At 35.7% G+C, this 18,804-nt stretch overlaps 2 protein-coding genes across 2 annotated transcripts; both read right to left on the reverse strand.

Annotated features, from left to right (window-relative positions):
- Window positions 1–869: 869 nt before the first annotated feature.
- Window positions 870–9,359, reverse strand: LOC114651084 (putative olfactory receptor 7A2). The gene is made up of 2 exons (XM_051926587.1): window positions 9,339–9,359; window positions 870–2,352 (listed from the first exon to the last, which is right to left on the reverse strand). The coding sequence occupies exons 1-2, from the start codon at window positions 9,357–9,359 to the stop codon at window positions 1,369–1,371; spliced, it is 1,005 nt and encodes a 334-aa protein (XP_051782547.1). The 3' UTR covers window positions 870–1,368.
- Window positions 9,360–13,317: 3,958 nt separating this feature from the next.
- LOC114651085 (olfactory receptor 1-like) lies at window positions 13,318–14,291 on the reverse strand. The gene has a single exon (XM_028801045.2). It carries the CDS (start codon window positions 14,289–14,291, stop codon window positions 13,359–13,361), a length of 933 nt encoding a protein of 310 aa, XP_028656878.1. The 3' UTR covers window positions 13,318–13,358.
- Between the last annotated feature and the right edge of the window lie 4,513 nt (window positions 14,292–18,804).

Genomic DNA, 18,804 nt, shown 5'->3' on the forward strand with positions numbered 1-18,804 from the left:
CATTGTATTTCTTAATATCTTAAATTATTATTTTATTAAATTAACTCCAGAATGCTTAATCCCAGATAAAACACAGACAGAAAAAAAACCCCACCACATTTTACCGTATCATCCAGTTCAGTGTCACAAGAAGTTCAGGGCCTACACAGGCAACAATGAATGCATGGTGGGAACCTGCAGTACAGGGAACACCAGTCCATCTCAGGAATATGTATACACACCCACACACACACACTGTCATACTGAGGCAGTTTAAAGTTGCTATTTAGTCTAACACATCTTTGGGGTGTGCAAGGAAAACTGGAATACTTTGGTGAAAAGAACACATATCATAGACCCTTGCCTATCTTGCAACGACATTTACTTGTATGTGAAAATAAACAAATGGTTGTCAGAGAGATTAGCAAATCACAGTACAACAATAAATATAATGTTCATGGCTCCATGTGTACTGGTGCCAAGTACACTCTTCTTTCCCTGCTTATCCCACTCACACATGCTAGGCCTCCAACTCCACTGGTCACTCTTTGGCTTGTCACGAAAGTTTTGCTTCTTCCAGCTGTTCGCATGTTCAGATCCTTGTTGCTGTTTTATTTCCTTTCTGGAGTTCATGCTGTGCAGACCATTTTTTTCATCTGCTTGGAAGTCTGTATGAAGATTCTAAGCCACAGCTTATAGTACAGTCTGTTACAATGGTCAGTACTCACTTTCAAATACGAAAATGAAAATAATAAATTGTCTGAGGTAGGCTGGCGCCCTGCCCGGGGTTTGTTTCCTGCCTTGCACCCTGTGTTAGCTGGGATTGGCTCCAGCAGACCCCTGTGACCCTGTAGTTAGGATATAGTGGGTTGGATAATGGATGGATGGAAATAATAAATTGTTTCCCTATTAAACTAATTATGGATTGCAAATTTGTACATTATTTTGCATAAAATATTAATTTTAGCATATGTGTATATAAAGCATTCTATTTTATAAAATTAGTATAGACCTGTTTTATTAATGTCTATTGTATTCATGAAAAGGCAGCCAGAGAGATAGAGGCTACATCACTGGACTGTGAGTTCCAAGGCCTCGGGTTTGATTCCTGCCTTTCACTCTCCATGAACCTGAGTGTGTCACTTAACTTGCCTACTCTCCAAATGTAATAATATGTGTATACATAGTTTCTGCAAAACATTATAGTACAGTATGTCCTATTTGCATGAGTCACACTGGATAAAAGCAATAATAATGAGAAGTATATGTCAATGTAGAGGTTAAATATCATGCAAATTTAGTGATATTTTAATGCTGTCCCATTTTTCTATTTCAGAAATTTACTGTATTTATCTTTATGCAGAATACACAAAATGAAAACTAAAGAAATCACATTAACTGTTTTCTTCTCCTTGAAAATAGATACACAACCCTTTTGCGTATTTCAGGCAATATCAAGCCATATATTAATGGATTTAAAAGCGGAGGAACTGTAAGAAATTCTATTGAAGCAAATGCTGTGATTTCATTTTTTACTCTCTTTACATTAAGTCTGCTCTCAATTAATTCAAAGAGTAAGGAGCTTATAAAAAAGATCAGTGTTATTAAATGAGGAAGACATGTTTGAAAAGCTTTATATTTCTGAGATCTTGAAGTATTCCAGCACACAGAAAGGATTTTACAGTATGAATAAAAAATAAAAATGAAAGGTATTGAAAAAGTACAGAGCATAACAGATCCATAAATATTGTTACTACTTGTGTCTGTACAGGATAGTTTAACAATTTCCCAGTTGTTACAGTATACTCTATCAATTTCATTGCCACATAAAGGTAAACGTATAGATAAATACATTCCAATGGTTATCATAACAATAGGATAAATCCAGGAAGCAACAATTAATTTTTGAATGTTTGCTGATGAGAAAATTGTAATGTAATGTAAAGGTGCATGTATTGCTATATATCTGTCATGAGCCATGACTGTTAAAATACATATTTCTGTTACTGTATATATATAAATAAGAAATATCTGAGTAAAGCAAAATGTGCGAGAAATAACATGAACATTGATTTTAAGGTCAATCATGAATTTAATGTAAAAGGATGTAGATCCAGTTAGCTCACAAAAAAGCAGATTACAAAGAAAAATATACATGGGCTCATGGAGTTTTTTTTCTTGGTATATTAAAATAATTAACGATACATTTACAAATATTATTAGCAAATAGCCTATAAGGGAAAGCCAGAAATATGTGTCTTTTTTGTTCCCAAATTCTTGGAATGCAGTGAGAATAAAAATTTCACAAGATACATTTTCAAGTGCTGTGGCAGGTGGTAACAAAAAACATATTGTAAAATATCGTAAATATACCTGCAAATTAAAAAAAAGAAAGAATGAAGCAATCAGGTCTTCAAAAGTAGCTACTACATGTGAAAATCAGCATACTGTACAGTACATTAAAGCTGAATGTTCCATGCCTGATGTATGCAAGTCTACTTTTTCATTACCTATGTATCTATTATTTATCTAAAACTGAGCCTCAATTCTAAAGAGTACTCTTCATGCACAATCAACCAAATATTTATAAGCAGTGTGGTCTGTTAAAAAGGAAAATAAAACTGTTTTACTTATTTTAGTTTTTTTCTGTAAAGTTTTGTAGCTCAAACATGTTTTAGGACAGTTTTATTTTCCACACTATGTAGGATATGAATTACTGTCAAACATTATGTCTCAATTGTGATTCTATTTAAATAAAACTGCTGTTTCAAACTAAACATATAAAACATACAAAAATTGCTCATTCTGAACACATGTGCAGTAGTGAAATATTGTTAATACTTTTGCACTTCACTCAATCTTATTTATAAAGTGACACTGAAAATGTGAAACATCACAAGTTGCTGTACAGAGCAAGTACAATTACAATAAAATATTACATTGAGTTATGTATACTTAATAAAGGTTAAAATATATGAAACATTAAAAAGGAACAGAAAAACTCTTGAGAATTGTGATCATTTACCTTTCTTTGTACTAAAACTAAATTATCCATCAGCTGACTTTTCCTTAACCAAATGATATAACAAGAGCTGTAAAGCTTTTTTATATGTTTAAAGAAACATTCAGATCTATTATTAGCAATTAAAAATCAAGGGAGTTTTGGAATTGTTATCTTCTAATTGCCTGCATAATTAAAATTTAAAAAAGATTAGTATCATGGGGTAAATCTGCCAATGTGTACCACAAAGTCACAGGAATATTTGTATTTATTTGATAGTGATAAAGTAAACATACAAAATGGCAATAATAACTAAACTACAAAGAGTACACAATACTTTAAACAAAACAATATTATTATTTAATCATTTTATACTTTGATTAAACATTTGTTATGATGTCCACCACTAAAGGGCTAAGCCTATACAGTCTTCTAAAGGAATAACATTAGTAGTAAAAACAGTCAAAAATGATCAGACTGTAGTGCACTCTGGTGAGCTCAGTTCTGCTTGCTAAAGGCAAGTTAGATCCTAAATTGTTTTTGGATAAATTCATTCAAATTATTCCATAAATGTATTTAGAGTTTGGAAATGCATAGCAACTGAAATGATTGACAGGCCAAGAATGAGAAATGTAATAACTCAGACAAGCAACTAATTGAATTAGTACACCAAAACATATAGAGAAATCCAGAATCTGAAACTATAAATAAGCCATTCTAATGAACTATATATGATAAAACTGTTTAAAAGTATAAATATTGCAATTGACAGACGGCACAAAGTAATCAGAAAGGTACCAAATTTTAAAATATAAAATACTGCTTATGTGAGATCTCTACTCTATTATCATGTCATGGTAAAACCAATCTATCAACATTGTTTATCACTAGAATTACCAGAGTCTACGAAAAAACTCATAGGTCTGGCCCACCTTAAATCACTTCTTAAATCCGTTCGCACCTCTCCTGCCAGCATCTTTTGTCATCTAAATGTGCTGATAAAAACAAGCTGCAAGCAGCTGGCTATTCCATCCCCCCACCGACTTAGAACGTGCACAAACTTCTCCCAGCTCATGCCTTGATTGATTATCTGGGAGTGAAGTGGAGTTTTGGAGTGGAAATAATAGATCGTTATTTGGAACACACGCATTTCATGTGTGTTCCGTTTCTACAGTAATCTGTGTGAACACAGTGTTACAACAGAAACTTTTTCATATTTTAGTAATGTTACAAAATTTAGGCATAAATTATAAAATGTGTAAAGCCTGAAGTCCAAAGATCAAATAAACACTTTCACAAAAGTTTCAAAAATGCTACAACAGCTTCTGTGGCGTACTGGTAAGATTTGCTGACGCAGCAGACTTGCCGTGCCCAAGAGACCAGAGTTCGATTCCCTGCTGGGGAGAAAATGTTTTTTTTTTTTTTCTTTTTAGCCTTCGCCGCTCTGCCTGAACTCCCTGTCTATCTATATAGTAATAGCAGTAATTTTATTATTATATAGCAGCTTCCCTGTCTGCCTATCATATAGTGCCTAGAGCCGACTGCTTGCAGCTTGTCTTTATCAGCACATTTAGATGACAAAAGGCGCTGGCGGAGAGGTGTGAATGGATTTAAGGTGGGCCGGATGTACGAGTTTTTTCGTAGGCTCTGGTAATTCTAGTGTTATATACACAAAATACTGCAGATGTGACATAAAAGTCCCTTGTCTGTCAGCTCTATGCTTTACAAATGATAATGTACCAATAGATACAAATAGTTGATGAAACCAAATATAAAAAAGTAAAAGAGAGGCTTCTAGAACTATGGAGTCAGGACAAATGTTTTTTCGATGTTTTGTGTCCATGATATCACAACAGAGGAAATATAGTAAAGATTGGTCTGATTTTGTGACCAAACAGAACATACCAGGTAAGCAGAAATGTTTGTTGCTGACATTTCAAACTGTTGGAGCATTTTCTCCATACACACAAACTAGAAGGTGGCACTTTCCCTCAATAGCTGCCTTCAATAGTTCACGGATTCAGTGAAGCAAATTTGAATCCTACACAAGGTCATAATCTATGTGGAGTTTGCAGGCTATTGACAATAACTCACACAGGTACCAACTCAAGTGTAAATTTTGCTCCCCAGTTCTCTGTTGGATTAGTGCCCTGTACACAGCTGTTTTCTCCTTGAGCTCAATGCTGCTATGGTAGACACCCATTTCCGTGCTCACCTTGCATAAAGCCACACACATTCTCACACCAGCTCAAACCATAGTGTACACAAGTTTTCGGCTCGGTTTTGCAAACTGGTAACACCCAGAGTCAAAGCAGTGATACTTTTCCCGGGTGGGTTCCCTTAATTTTTTAGATTCACACCCCTGATGTGGTTTTATCAAATACACTGAAATTAACCGCATATCGTTTTTTAGTTTAACGCATCTGTTTGTAATCAACCTGTAACCATATAATGGTGCATGGAATGGCCAAACTATTCTAAATACTATAGCTGCTTTAGTGTTGATACTCTCAGTGCACCACTGAGTACTTTAACCCAGTGTATCTGAGTGTGCAATCACAACTCTACAGCAGCTGATTGGAAAGCTCTACCGCCAACTGTGTCAAGAGCGGAGAGAATTATTGGGGTACAGGTTCTACTACACACTGCCTCAGATATGCACACAGCCTATATGAAATTCGCCCATTCAGCAAACGCTTCAGAGTCTTTCCTGCACAAACCTCGCGGTTCAGAAACAGTTTCATCCCGAGAGCTCTAAACGCACTCAATCAGTCCATCAAGTGCTCTTGGTAGAACTGTTTGAACTTATAAGTACAATTACCTCACTGTAAACTTGCATTACAGTTGTAATATTGCACAATCTGAGCCACTTATGCTTTCATATTGTATATTTTTCATTTTTTTTATCATATTATTATTACCGTTTTTGTAATTTTACCATTTTATAGGAAATAAGTTTATGGAGGATTTGCATATTGAATTTCATTGTACTATACAATAACAATAAAGGAATTAAATTCAATTCAATAGAAGAAAGCAAGTATTTATATAGATAGATAGATAGATAGATAGATAGATAGATAGATAGATAGATAGATAGATAGATAGATAGATAGATAGATAGATAGATACTTTATTAATCCCAAGGGGAAATTCACATACTCCAGCAGCAGCATGCTGATAAAGAAAATATTAAAGAGTGATAACAATGCAGGTATACAGACAGACAATAACTTTGATAACATATATAAAATATAACATATGATGACAGTTAGCTTCTAAGTTGATTTAGATTTCCAGGCGTTATCTTCTTGATATAATTTTTCAGATGAAATGCAGTAAAGTATATATATTAAACTACACAGATAAATTTTTGACTTAATTTAAATAATGTATACTGTTATTAAACGAGTGGACACGCTAGACAGCGGTAGCGTTGAACTGGCGCCCTGTTCAGGGATTGTTCCTGCCTGCCGCTGTATGCTTGTTGGGACTGGCGCCACCCTGGATGGATAGATCGATGGAATAATTAAACATGTACTATGAAGATATTTCAATGTTCCTTAATGTTTTGAAGAATGGGCATTCTAAGCTTACAGATGGCTTGATATTTATTAAAGAGCTGAGTGTGTGGCAATTGGTTACTTGGAGAAAGAAAAGGAAGGACAGGAATTGGGGGTTAGTACATTTGAAAGAGACAGTACTGCTGCAATAAATTATTTCATTGAGAGTCATGCACAGCGCAGAAAGCATCTTGCTGGAGGCAGGAACAATCTCTGGAAGGGGCACCATCTTGTCGCTACCATTGCGCCACTATGGCCTCATGTTTAATACATGCTTTAATTCATTTCATAATGAAAATGATATCAAGTATACATCTTAGTATTTAAATTGTTCAGAGAGCTGTAATATCATGAAGGTAATGTATTCTGTGTCCTGTTGGCGTAAGAGAAAGCCAGTTTAAGAAGCAAGTAGTGATTCACACACATACAGCACATAGAAGAACACACAGAATATGAAGCATTTAATGTGCTACTTTAGTTACGATGGGATTTGAGAAACATTACATTTCATGCAGACTGGGATTTATGTAGTGGAAGTGGGCTTACGCACGGTTTTCTGCATCTGAATTGTTTTGTACGTACGCACATTTCGACTTTTGTCCGTATGCCATGTTTTAGTGTGAATTCTACACATGCCGCTATGCATGAGGCCCCAGGCCTTCCCTAAACCATATACTTTCTCCCAGGTTGGGTTTTTATAGTTGCTTCACAGCTTGAGAGATCAAGTTTTGAACCCTAGCCTAATCATTATCTGTATGGATCTGCAGTTTCTCCCTGTGTCTGTATTGGTTTTATTTAAGCAATCCAATTTAGTGCAGCATGCCAAAGACTTATTTGTTAGGAAAACTGGAGACCCTTGGCCCAATTGGACTAAATTGATGCCATTTTCCCCCCCAAAATATTGAAAAGCTGCATGTTTAATTTTGGCAATGTTCACCTGAAGCATTGAAAGTAATTGCTAGTTTTCCCTAAATGCAGCATTCCAGATTGCTAAAGCCAAAGCCAAGTAGAAGTAGGGAAGTAGTAGGAATCCACTATCATCAAAATAGTGCCGTATTCAGGAAAATTTGAAGTTCCTGCAGAAACATATGGTGCAAAAATTCAGCGAAGTAGTTTGAGCCTAAGTACTAATGGAGACATATGACTGTACACTAATGATTGTCAATTTCAGTTCTGGGGAAGACCCTTTGGCTGTAGGTTTTCATTCCGATCAATTTCTGCTTTTAACTATGCAGGGATCGTAACCCGGATAGACAAGAATTAAATATCAAAGCTTGGTATGTTCAGCCACAATCAAGGTCACAAAACAGCGAGGAAAATCAATAGCCCAAACAGGATATACACAACCAGAGCCAAGACACAGAATCAGAAGGCAGAAAAAAAATGTTGCAGCCTGAAAATCCAACACTAATAACACATACAATGACACAATGTTTTTTCTTTCAGGAATACAGCTTTGGATGAATTAGGTAAGCATGGCATTGGCTTTTTAATACATCACATTAATGATGTCATGACTTGCAACATCTGAGAATCGTCCTCCTGTAATGCTGCCTTGCATCCTAGCAATCAATCGCCAACATGACAGTGTCCATGTGGTAAACAGCATGGTGCTGTAGGAGAATATGATTTAAAACACAACAAAGAAAAAGATTAATACAACCACTAGATTTTTTGGCCTCAGCAACCCCAAACACCATATGTAAATGTTTTAATCAAGGCAAAGAAAAAAGCGAAAAGAAACAAACTTTAAACCAGATTATGACATACAGTAGAACCCTCCAGATCTGCCTATTGGGCTTGCCAGGAATTCTTCTGTGAAATTAATTTAGTAAATCAGGTGTTTAAAAATGATTTGCACAAGCCCATTTATCAGGGATGTAGTCCTACCAGTGAACCAAATACTCAATACGAGCTTGATGGCACCTGCGCACATGGGGCATTGTGTATAATGCCTTGCATAGAATTCATGTTAAAACATGGTGCACAGACAAAAGTAAAAATGTGCAAACACACAAAAATATTCAGATGTATGAAACTATGCATAAGCAAAGTTCTACGCACTTTCCCTTTATAAATCCAATCAACGTGAATTTTAACACAAGCACGAGCCTACAGCCCCACTCCAACTCCTAACAGAATTTGCCTATTTTAATATGCAAATCAATATAAATAGCCCCTTCTGTTCAGTGTTTTGTTAAAAGACAATGACAAAAGCACTTGTAAAAAAGACGAATTTAGTGAATATGAAATGAAGGTCCTGCTCAGTGAAGTGGAGGCAAAGAAAAATGTACTATTTGGAGGCTTAAACAGTGGTATAAGCAACAAAAGGAGATTGATATAGTAGCACAGTGTGGCAGAGGGACTCAAAAGTTCAAATTTAGACAGTGCCCAAAATTAAAAAGAAGTTGTCAGATATCAAAATCAATGTGAAAAGGCGAGTTGCAGCCCAACATCTGAGTGTCAACACCACTGAAGGAGGTAGCAGAATTCCGGAGCTCACACTTTTTGAGCTTCAGCAGTTATTGGTGAGACTTTATATGTCTTGTCACAACATTAATTAGACACATTTTGGCAACATAGATACTTTTCACATTAATAGAGTGGAAATGCTTTCTATTTATATAAGCAAATTCATTTTCTGAAGGTGTCTTTATACCAGTGTGCATGCAATTGATTGCTCCGATTACATTTGGAAAACTTGATGTTTCTGAGAATTGCGCTTTGATGTTTGCCTTTTCAATCACAGCATGAGGAAATCAGCTGGTATGGCATGACTCAGTAATAAGAAGTACCTGATCGGTCAGCTGGTTCATGTTGAAAAGCTGCTGTGGCTAAAAACCCCAGGATGACAGAACTTGCAAAAAAGCAGGTTGTGCACAATTCCTCAAAATCTGCATTTGCATAGCTGACCCCAGTTCAGCATACAGCTCTAAGAGGATAGCTCCTGGAAATCGAAATCGACTTAGAAGCCAATCATCATCATGGGACAAGTAATCAGTATGATCTCTAAATACACACTCTCTTCTAATTATTCTATTTGCAATGCCTTCTAACAATGCTAAAACAACCATGGTAGTTTGGTCATTCCTTGCACCATTATATTGTTAAAGATTGATTGCAATCAAGTGCTTTAAATTTGTAAACAATATGCAATTAATTTCAGTGTATTTGAGAAAGCTTGTGTCATGGATGCAAACAAAAAAGGGAAACCACACAAGGACAGTAGCACATGCTTTGACACTGGGTGCCATTTAGAAAAATGAGCAGAAATGTGCACAAGCATGCTTTGAGACTGCTGTGAAAACGTGTGAGGCATTACACCAAGTTTAGTTTATATACATCTATCTCAACAAGAGCGTGGAAATGGGCATATGCAGTATTTTTATGTATATGTACCATTTATAAACAAAGCCCCTGGTCTGTGACTGTGATGTTAATGTGTACGTGCCATTAATGAAAGTAAACCAGAGGGGGACCCCGGTACCCCAGTCATTAAAATTTAATAACACTGAGTGTGTGCTGTTTAAGAAAATAAAAGTGTAAGCGGTGTGTGCTCCTTAAAGTGTGCTGCGCACACCGAGGAGGACACTCTCACAGGTTGTCGAGGTCTAATAATACCTATGAACAATGAGGGGAGAAATCCATCAACTTCCAAATGGCTCCAAATGCGTATTGACAGTAGTGACTGAAGGTGGTGTTTCCATTGCAGACTGTCTGGGGTCTGTCTCTCTGTCAGGAAGTCCACCACATTAACTTACAAAAACAAAAGTTGACAGGTGACCCGCCTCTTGGGGACCTCCCACAAAGCACATGGAACATAACAAAGGCAGCTTATATACATAGACAAAACCAGTAATAAAGAAAGATATGCATAATCATTAAAAGGGAAATAAACCATGAATATGAACCCCAGGGTGGGGAGCAACCTTGGCTAAGATATGGCAATTGCACTTTGGCCCCTGTGTAGGCCGAAGCCAGTTAGTCTTGGTCGATCTCAAGTTGCCTTTATGTGTACCCCCTCTGGGAAGACTTGTGGAGATTCTGGCTTGCTATTCCTGGAGGTTTTACACCACTTGACCAATATTGAGTCAGTGGATCATTACAGATCCAAATGTTTCCATGGTAATTTCAACTTTTGCTATGTTAGATATTTTTGTGTGTCTTCATGTATTACATGAAACATCTTCATATACTACATGTACTGAGTGTGCATGGCAGCAGGTTTTTTCAATAAGGAATTCTGGGGATAGAGCGAAGTTGGGGAAAGCAAGCTAAAGTCATAGGTGAGCCTGAAAATATTAAACTAAGCCCAGAATGTAAGACAAAAAATAAAAGTAAATCCAAACTTGAACACCCAGGAGGGTAGTGTGCCGAGCACCCTTTTAAATTCCTTGTTCATCTATGACTTTGTGACAAGACACAGCTCCGACTCCATCATTAAATTTGATAATGACTTCACCAACAAAGACAGGACACCTTACAGAGAAGACATAATGGTGTCAAAGCAACAATCTCACCATTAAATGTCAGCAAAACCAAGGAGCTGGTTATAGGCTTCAGAAAGCAGACCACACAATTCACCCGCATATGATAGGATGTTCTTGATAAGGTGATCATCTTTGATGAACTACAGTGGGCACAGTGAATTTCAGCTGTTATTAAGAAAAGGCACCAGTGACTTATACAGGTGTGCAAGCCAGTCCATCCTCACTATTTGCTTACTATTGGCACCCAGTTGGCTCAAGATCATAAAGCACTGCACAGGGTTTTAATCTGTGTTTGTGTTTTTGTTGGTATTATATCACTGTCACTATTGTGAGGAGAAATACAAGTAAGAATTTGATTGTACAATGTACACATGACAATAAACCCAAACTTAATCTTGAAATCCTCAGGCGTAATTGTCATTGTAAAAAGGGGAGTTTCCTCCATGTGACAATAATGTGTAAATAGGCACCACTGGTACCAACTGCAATGATGTTTGAACTTAGTGGCATATTCATGAAAAGTATATTTCTTATCAATTCATTACAGCTGTTGTTTTTTGTTATTGATTATAACAAATACCATATAGAACATTAAATTAGTGAATATAATTTTATTTTAAACAGCCCTGGTCAATATGCTTTACATACTAAACAATTACAAGGAATCAAAAATTATTTCCATACTTAGAATGAAAGTAGGCAAATGCTTTTGGGGTTTATAGATTACATTATAGATTGTTACAGTATCTATAAAGATTAACAATGAAATTAAGAAATATTTGAGACAATAATTTTAAATAGTTGGTGACAAAGCCTTTCTTCAATATCAAGCACAAGTACAGTAGTTTTTTATTTCTCAATAAATCGATGACAGACACAAAATTCATTCATATATTTACTTTTGTATTTTTTAAATGTATTTCCTTTTACAATATTTTTATCAATCAACCAGTGAAGAAGCACTTACTTCCAAAAGCTTAAACCAGATAAAACAGAGCCAGAAATCCATCCATCCATTTTCTAATAACTTTATTCAGCTGAATCTTACACGATGTTGAGGTCAAAGGATGCAACATGAGGTGCGTGATAGGAATCCAACATGGATGGAGCACCAGTCTGTGCCATGTACACACCCACTTACACATGCATACAAAGGCAATTTAGAGTTGTTCCTTAACCTACCATGTTCTGTATATGTTTGAGATGTTAAGGGAAAACTCAGTTCTGAGAGAAAGGAGCCAGAAATCACTTTATCTGTATTAAAATGACTTCAAAGTGAAAATAATACACCAGTAAACACATTGTTGATGAGTCTATCTGTACTGTTGCAAAGTTTACTCTTCTTTCTGTGGGAAAGCTTAAATGCTGATCCCTCTCACCCATACTCAGCCTCTCACTCACCCTAAGGTTCCCCTGTTTAGTTTATATATTGTACATGAACACATTATTATTGTCAGCTATATCTATTAAAAAGTAGGCCAGCATATTGTGTGATGTAGTGGCTAAGCCCCTGGACTGTAAAGTCCAAGCCTGCTGGATCAGTTCCTACATTTCACTCTCAGTGTGATGCTGAAGAGGTAACATAACCTGCCCGCCCTCTGCTGGTTATAAAATGCACATACTGTATATTATATATATATCCATCCATTTTCCAACCTGCTGAATCCGAACACAGGGTCACGGGGGTCTGCTGGAGCCAATCCCAGCCAACACAGGGCACAAGGCAGGAAACAATCCTGGGCAGGGTGCCAACCCACCGCAGGACACACACAAACACACCAAGCACACACTAGGGCCAATTTAGAATCGCCAATCCACCTAACCTGCATGTCTTTGGACTGTGGGAGGAAACCGGAGCGCCCGGAGGAAACCCACGCAGACACAGGGAGAACATGCAAACTCCACGCAGGGAGGACCCGGGAAGCGAACCCAGGTCCCCAGATCACCCAACTGCGAGGCAGCAGCGCTACCCACTGCGCCACCATGCCGCCCCTATATATATATAAATTATTGTAATATGTTCCATTCTTGTCCTGTAGTTGATAGCCACACTAGATTAAAAGTGTCAAGTAAATATTTCAAAATAACATTGAAAACTAAAATGTTAATATGGACCTTGAGCAAAAGTGAAATTTAGTGTGACAATATCCTGCCTCGTGGCCATGAATGCTGGGATTGGTTCCAGCTGCCCTGTGATCCTGCCATTAGTGGGTTACAAAAATACATCAATAGATAGAATATAAGGCCTTACTGTTCATTAGATACATTTTTGTATTAGATATTCAGCTACCTATATATAAAATACTTAAGTTAAAAAATAAGAGTTCAGGATGACTGTTTTTTTCTCTTTAAAAATAAACAAACAACCCTTTTGCGTATTTCAGGCAATATCATGCCATATATTAATGGATTTAAAAGAGGAGGAACTGTAAGAAATTCTAATGAAGCAAATGCAGTGACTGCATTTGTTATTCTCTTTACATTAAGTCTGCTCTCAATTAATTCAAAGAGTAAAGAGCTTAAAAAAAAGATCAGTGTTACCAAATGGGGGAGACACGTTTGAAAAGCTTTATATTTTTGAGATCTAGAACTGTTCAAGCACACTGAAAGAATTTTCATGTATGAATAAACAATGAAAATGAAAGGTATTAAAATTGTACAGAGCACAACAAATCCATAAATATTATTACTACTTGTGTCTGTACAGGATAGTTTAACAATTTCCCAGTTGTTGCAGTACACTCTATTAATTTCATTGCCGCACAGAGGCAAACGTGCAGATAACATCATTCCAATAGACATCATAAAAATAGGATAAATCCAGGAAACAAAAATTAACTTTTGAACTTTTGTTGTTGAGAATATTGTAATGTAATGTAAAGGTGCATTTATTGCAATATATCTATCATGAGCCATGACTGTTAAAATAGATACTTCTGTTGATGTGTATATATAAATAAAAAACATCTGAGTAAAGCAAAGCGAACGAGAAATAATGTGGACGTCTGTTTGAAGGTCAAACATAAATTTAATGTAGAAGGACGTGGATCCAACTAGTTCACAAAACAACAGATTACAAAGAAAAATGTACATGGGCTCATGGAGTTTTTTTTCGTTGTATATTAAAATAACTAAAGATGAATTAAAAATTATTATCAACAAATAGCCTATTAGGGAAAGGCAGAAATATGCCTCCTTTTTGGTACCAAAGTCCTGGAATGCAGTGAGAATAAAAATTTCATAAGATACATTTTCCATTGTTGTAGCAGGTGGTAAAAAACATAAAACAGCTCTGGTCTGTACGTGCAGCTACCAAGTGTGAAAATCAGCATACATTTTAAAACTGAAGTTACAAGTTCAGTCTCTCCAAGTTTCCTTTTTCCTATCCTATGAAACTCTTTTTTATTAAAGTGTTTAAAACTGGATCTTACTTCTAATAGGTACTCTCCATGTAAAATCATCAAAATGTTTGAACACTTGGCAATATGTAAGTCAATGACCTGCTTAAAAAGGGAAACAAATAAAACTATAGTGTTGTTACAAATACAACATTTTTTAGTTTTTTTAAGAAAGTTTTATAGATCATACCAGTTTTGAAATGGAATTACTAACCAACATTAGGTGGCACTGGTGATTCCTTTTAAATAAAATCACAATTTTGATCTCAATACATAAAATATACAGGAACAATGTCAATATCTCAATACACTATTATTTTGCACAAGTCACATATTTTTTACTATTTTTCCACTTCTTTCAATCTGTTTTATATAGTGTCACTGAAAATATTAAACATCACAGGTAACTTTAGACAGAAAAGATTGCAACAATACAAGATCAAATCAAGTTTTTGTATTCTTACAAAACTTTCAGATATATGAAACATTCAATATTTGTTACAGAGGAACAGAATAACTCTGAGAAGTATAATCATTTACCTTTCTTTGTAATAAAACTAAATTATCCATCAGTTGACTTTCCTATATCCAAATGACAGAACAAGAGTTGTTGAGCTTTTTATATGTTCATGAAACACTTATTTTTAGCCATTAAAATCAAGGGAATTCTGGTGTTTTGTTTTCTTCCAATTGTGAGCATAATTAGCATTTTAAAAAGACTAGTATCACTGGGTAAATCTGCCTGTGTATAACAGTCAGCAGCATTTTTTTTTGTTTAATGGTAAAAAAGTGGACATACAAATGAGGCTTATTAAACAAACTACTTAGAGTACACTATTTAACATAAAACATTCAAATTACTATTTCATCATATTACATTTTGACTAAGGCAAAAATCACATTAAAAAGGAACAAAATGCTGGCCAAAATGTCAAAGAACCAAAAAAAAATAATAAAGTTAACAAGTTTTGTTTGTTAACCCAATACTAGGATGAACCTATTACACTTCAATGTTTTATAACTGTTATGAACGGGTTTGCATTCATAATTACTTACCCACATTTGGAGACTAATTTCTTGAGGCTTGAGTAGCGTATAAGGCAACTTTGAATAATAAAATCCATTTTGGTATCAAATTATAGTTTGTTGTCCTGCGGTGGATTGGCACCCTGCCCGGGATTGGTTCCTGCCTTGTGCCCTGTGTTGGCTGGGATTGGCTCCAGCAGACCCCCGTGACCCTGTGTTCGGATTCAGCGGGTTGGAAAATGGATGGATGGATTATAGTTTGTTTTTTTTTTGTTTGTTGTTCCGTAGTTAGAAATATTTTGTGTTATTTCCCGACGCCATTCTGTTTCTCATGAGCATTTTGTAGAATGGTTGCCATTGCATTGTCTGGGAAATTGACAGGAACTGTTGCACGTGATGTCTCAGTTGTGACAATATAAAGGTTGGTGCCATGTGCCTCCTGATAAGCCGAGATTGTGGATCTGTGCATTTGTTTGTAAAGCTTTCCTGTTTAAATATTCTATGCTCTGCTTTATCAAATATGAATTTGGTTTAGTGTTTTAGCATTGTCATTTAGTGCAATTTTTGGTTATGAACTTTGACTTTGATTTCATCTTGTACTCCCTGTGTACATTCAGCTACAACTTTTCTACTTTAGTAGAACATCTGTATTACAAAAGAAACGTGATTTGCAGCAAGAATAAACAGAATGGCAGCACCAGTGAACAAGGAGCACATCAATGGCATGCAGGCATGTTCCATTTTTCAAACATTTATTGTGCAGAGATTATGTGATTGGCTCACAATACTTCAAAGACTAAACCAAACAAAAGTCCAAAGTACGAAAGGTACAAATCCAAAAATGATTTGAAAACAACCACAGTGCCCCCAAAACCTCTCACCTTCAAACTAGATTTTCCTTCTTAATATGAAAGTAACCTTCCTTTAGTTATTTATGTTTTTAAAAATCAACTTAAAGAAAACAAAAAGTCTGAGAAGCAAGCTGTTTTCATTTCTATACCCACTTATCATGTATGGATCAGTAAGATGTGATCATTTAGAGTTACAGACACTTGGTCTATCTGCTGTGAATCTTGGATGTGATAATCAGTGGCACTTCATCTGTTGTACGAGCTAGGACATCACACCCTCACTTTTTACCAGCAAAATGTAAGAATCGTAAAATTATTTGAAGGATAATACTCATTTTTTATAAAAGAAATACATTTTGATTGTTTTAATTTATATGTACTTTTGTGTTTGTCAGAAATAAGGTCATTTTCAAAACAAAATCTAAATTTATAAGTTACTAATAGACCAAATCTGTACTAGACTATCTTTCAGTGCCAATGAGCCTCTTCTAATGGCACCATTAGAGGATTGTTTATATACCTCCTAATTCAATTTGATTCACTTTTCACTAGCCAATCAGCAGAAAGTCTTAGGTTAGGGCAGTGAAGAGAACATTCCTGTCCATCTGGATGGTAAAATTAATTTGACAACATTCTGTCTGTATGAGGACAAGCCGATATTGCAATGGGTTTGTGGCAGAATTTACTGATAGGGCTTCAGTTCACCATGGCTAGCAAAAAAACACAAAGATAGATGGGAGGAAGACTTCTACGCTCAGTTAGTTGTCGTTCAGCAGGAGGAGAGGATTTTCAGTGGAGCTGCTGCAGTCTTTCACACACATTGTCTACCAGTGCATTTGTCACAAAAAGTTGATGGTAAGAAGTACAAGGTAATGTGGCTTTTCTTTGCAGAGTGTGTATCATTGTATGATGTTATTAATAATATTAATAATAATAAATTTTATTTATGTAGCACCTTAATTAATACCATTCCCTATAGTTGATTTATTTTATTTTCCATAGTACCAGAGTAAGATTTCAGTGTTCAGCCAGCAAAAATCAGTTATAGGGCCCCCTGGTTCCCACAACATATTTCACACGCTACTTGAAATTCCACAATTTTAGGTATGATAAAGAAAATCATTGACGACATATTGCATTACCAATATGACTGAGCATACCGACCCACCACATTAGCAAACCATGCAACCCCCTAATACAGTGTTTCCCAAACTCGGTCCTGGTGAACCCCTGTGGCTGCAGGTTTTTGTTCCAACCGGATTCCTAATCATTGACAACACCTGATAGCACTGATCTCATTTAATTAGCTGGGTTTTTTTCTTTTATTCGACATTCAGAAAAGCATAGCAGCATGGTTTTTATATTTATAAGACATTTAGAAATATTTCTACTTTTGCTATAGATTTAAATGCTTAATTCTCTTTTGTTGATTTCATTATACTTTGCCCTTTCTCTGTGCAGTTTTTCCCTCTTCATTGTGTCTTAATAATGACAATTTAAAACGAACAGATCAGACACCCAGGCAAACAACACCGAATAATCAAAGACTGCAACTATTTTAGAGTCAGACCCACTAATTAGTAAATAATGGATCAATTAAACAATTAGAACACCTAGAAAAGTAGAATGAAAATCAAGATGAAAATATTGTTAAAAAAAATACTTATTCCTATGTAACTGCTTGGTACATTTTAATATATTTTTTTTTTTAGCAAACTTAGATTTCTAATTTCTATATTGTTCCCTAAACACAGAACTTGGGAAATATCAGTTCACTTAATTAGCCCAGGAGTTCAATTAAAAACAGAAGCTGGTTGGAACAAAAACCTGCAGCCACAGGGGTTCACCAGGACTGAGTTTGGGAAACACTGGTCTAATACAATCAGCAGCTCCTTTGGGTAATTATATCTCAAATTCTTGACGTGTTGATTACCTCATTCACCTTACAATTTTCTTTGTTCCTTTTTAAATGCAATTTTTGCCTGCAGTTTTGTCTCATTGTTTGGTTGTCGTAATCTTTTGTTTTCATATCTTCTTTTGTACTTTCACTACTCTTTTGTCACACCCTTCTTCCTCTGATCTACCTGCCCTTTGTCTTATTAAGGACAAGTCAGTTTTTTTATGTCCTATTTAAGTGTAACAGAAAATAAGTTTTGCGTCAGCTCACTCTGTATTTGTCTTTCAATTCCTTCTTGCCATTATAATATCGTCAATCATCTTGGGTGGCTTCCAGCAGTATTTTTATTCAGGCAATATTAAATGAATTCATGCTGTAGCTAAATGTATGATCTATTTCTTAAAGGTTGATATATTCAATACATTTTGATTGTTGTTTTGAGATCTATTTCTAGGTTCTGAATTTTCAATCCTTTGTAGACAGTAGATTCTTTGTGATGTTAGACACCATTTATGTGTACTTTCGTTTCTTTGGAAACTTCTGTCTTATTTACTCTGATGGTTGAGTGTGAAGTCTTACGATATCTAAAGCATCCCTCT

This window comes from Erpetoichthys calabaricus, chromosome 4 (assembly GCF_900747795.2).
Source record: "Erpetoichthys calabaricus chromosome 4, fErpCal1.3, whole genome shotgun sequence".
NCBI lineage: Eukaryota > Metazoa > Chordata > Cladistia > Polypteriformes > Polypteridae > Erpetoichthys > Erpetoichthys calabaricus.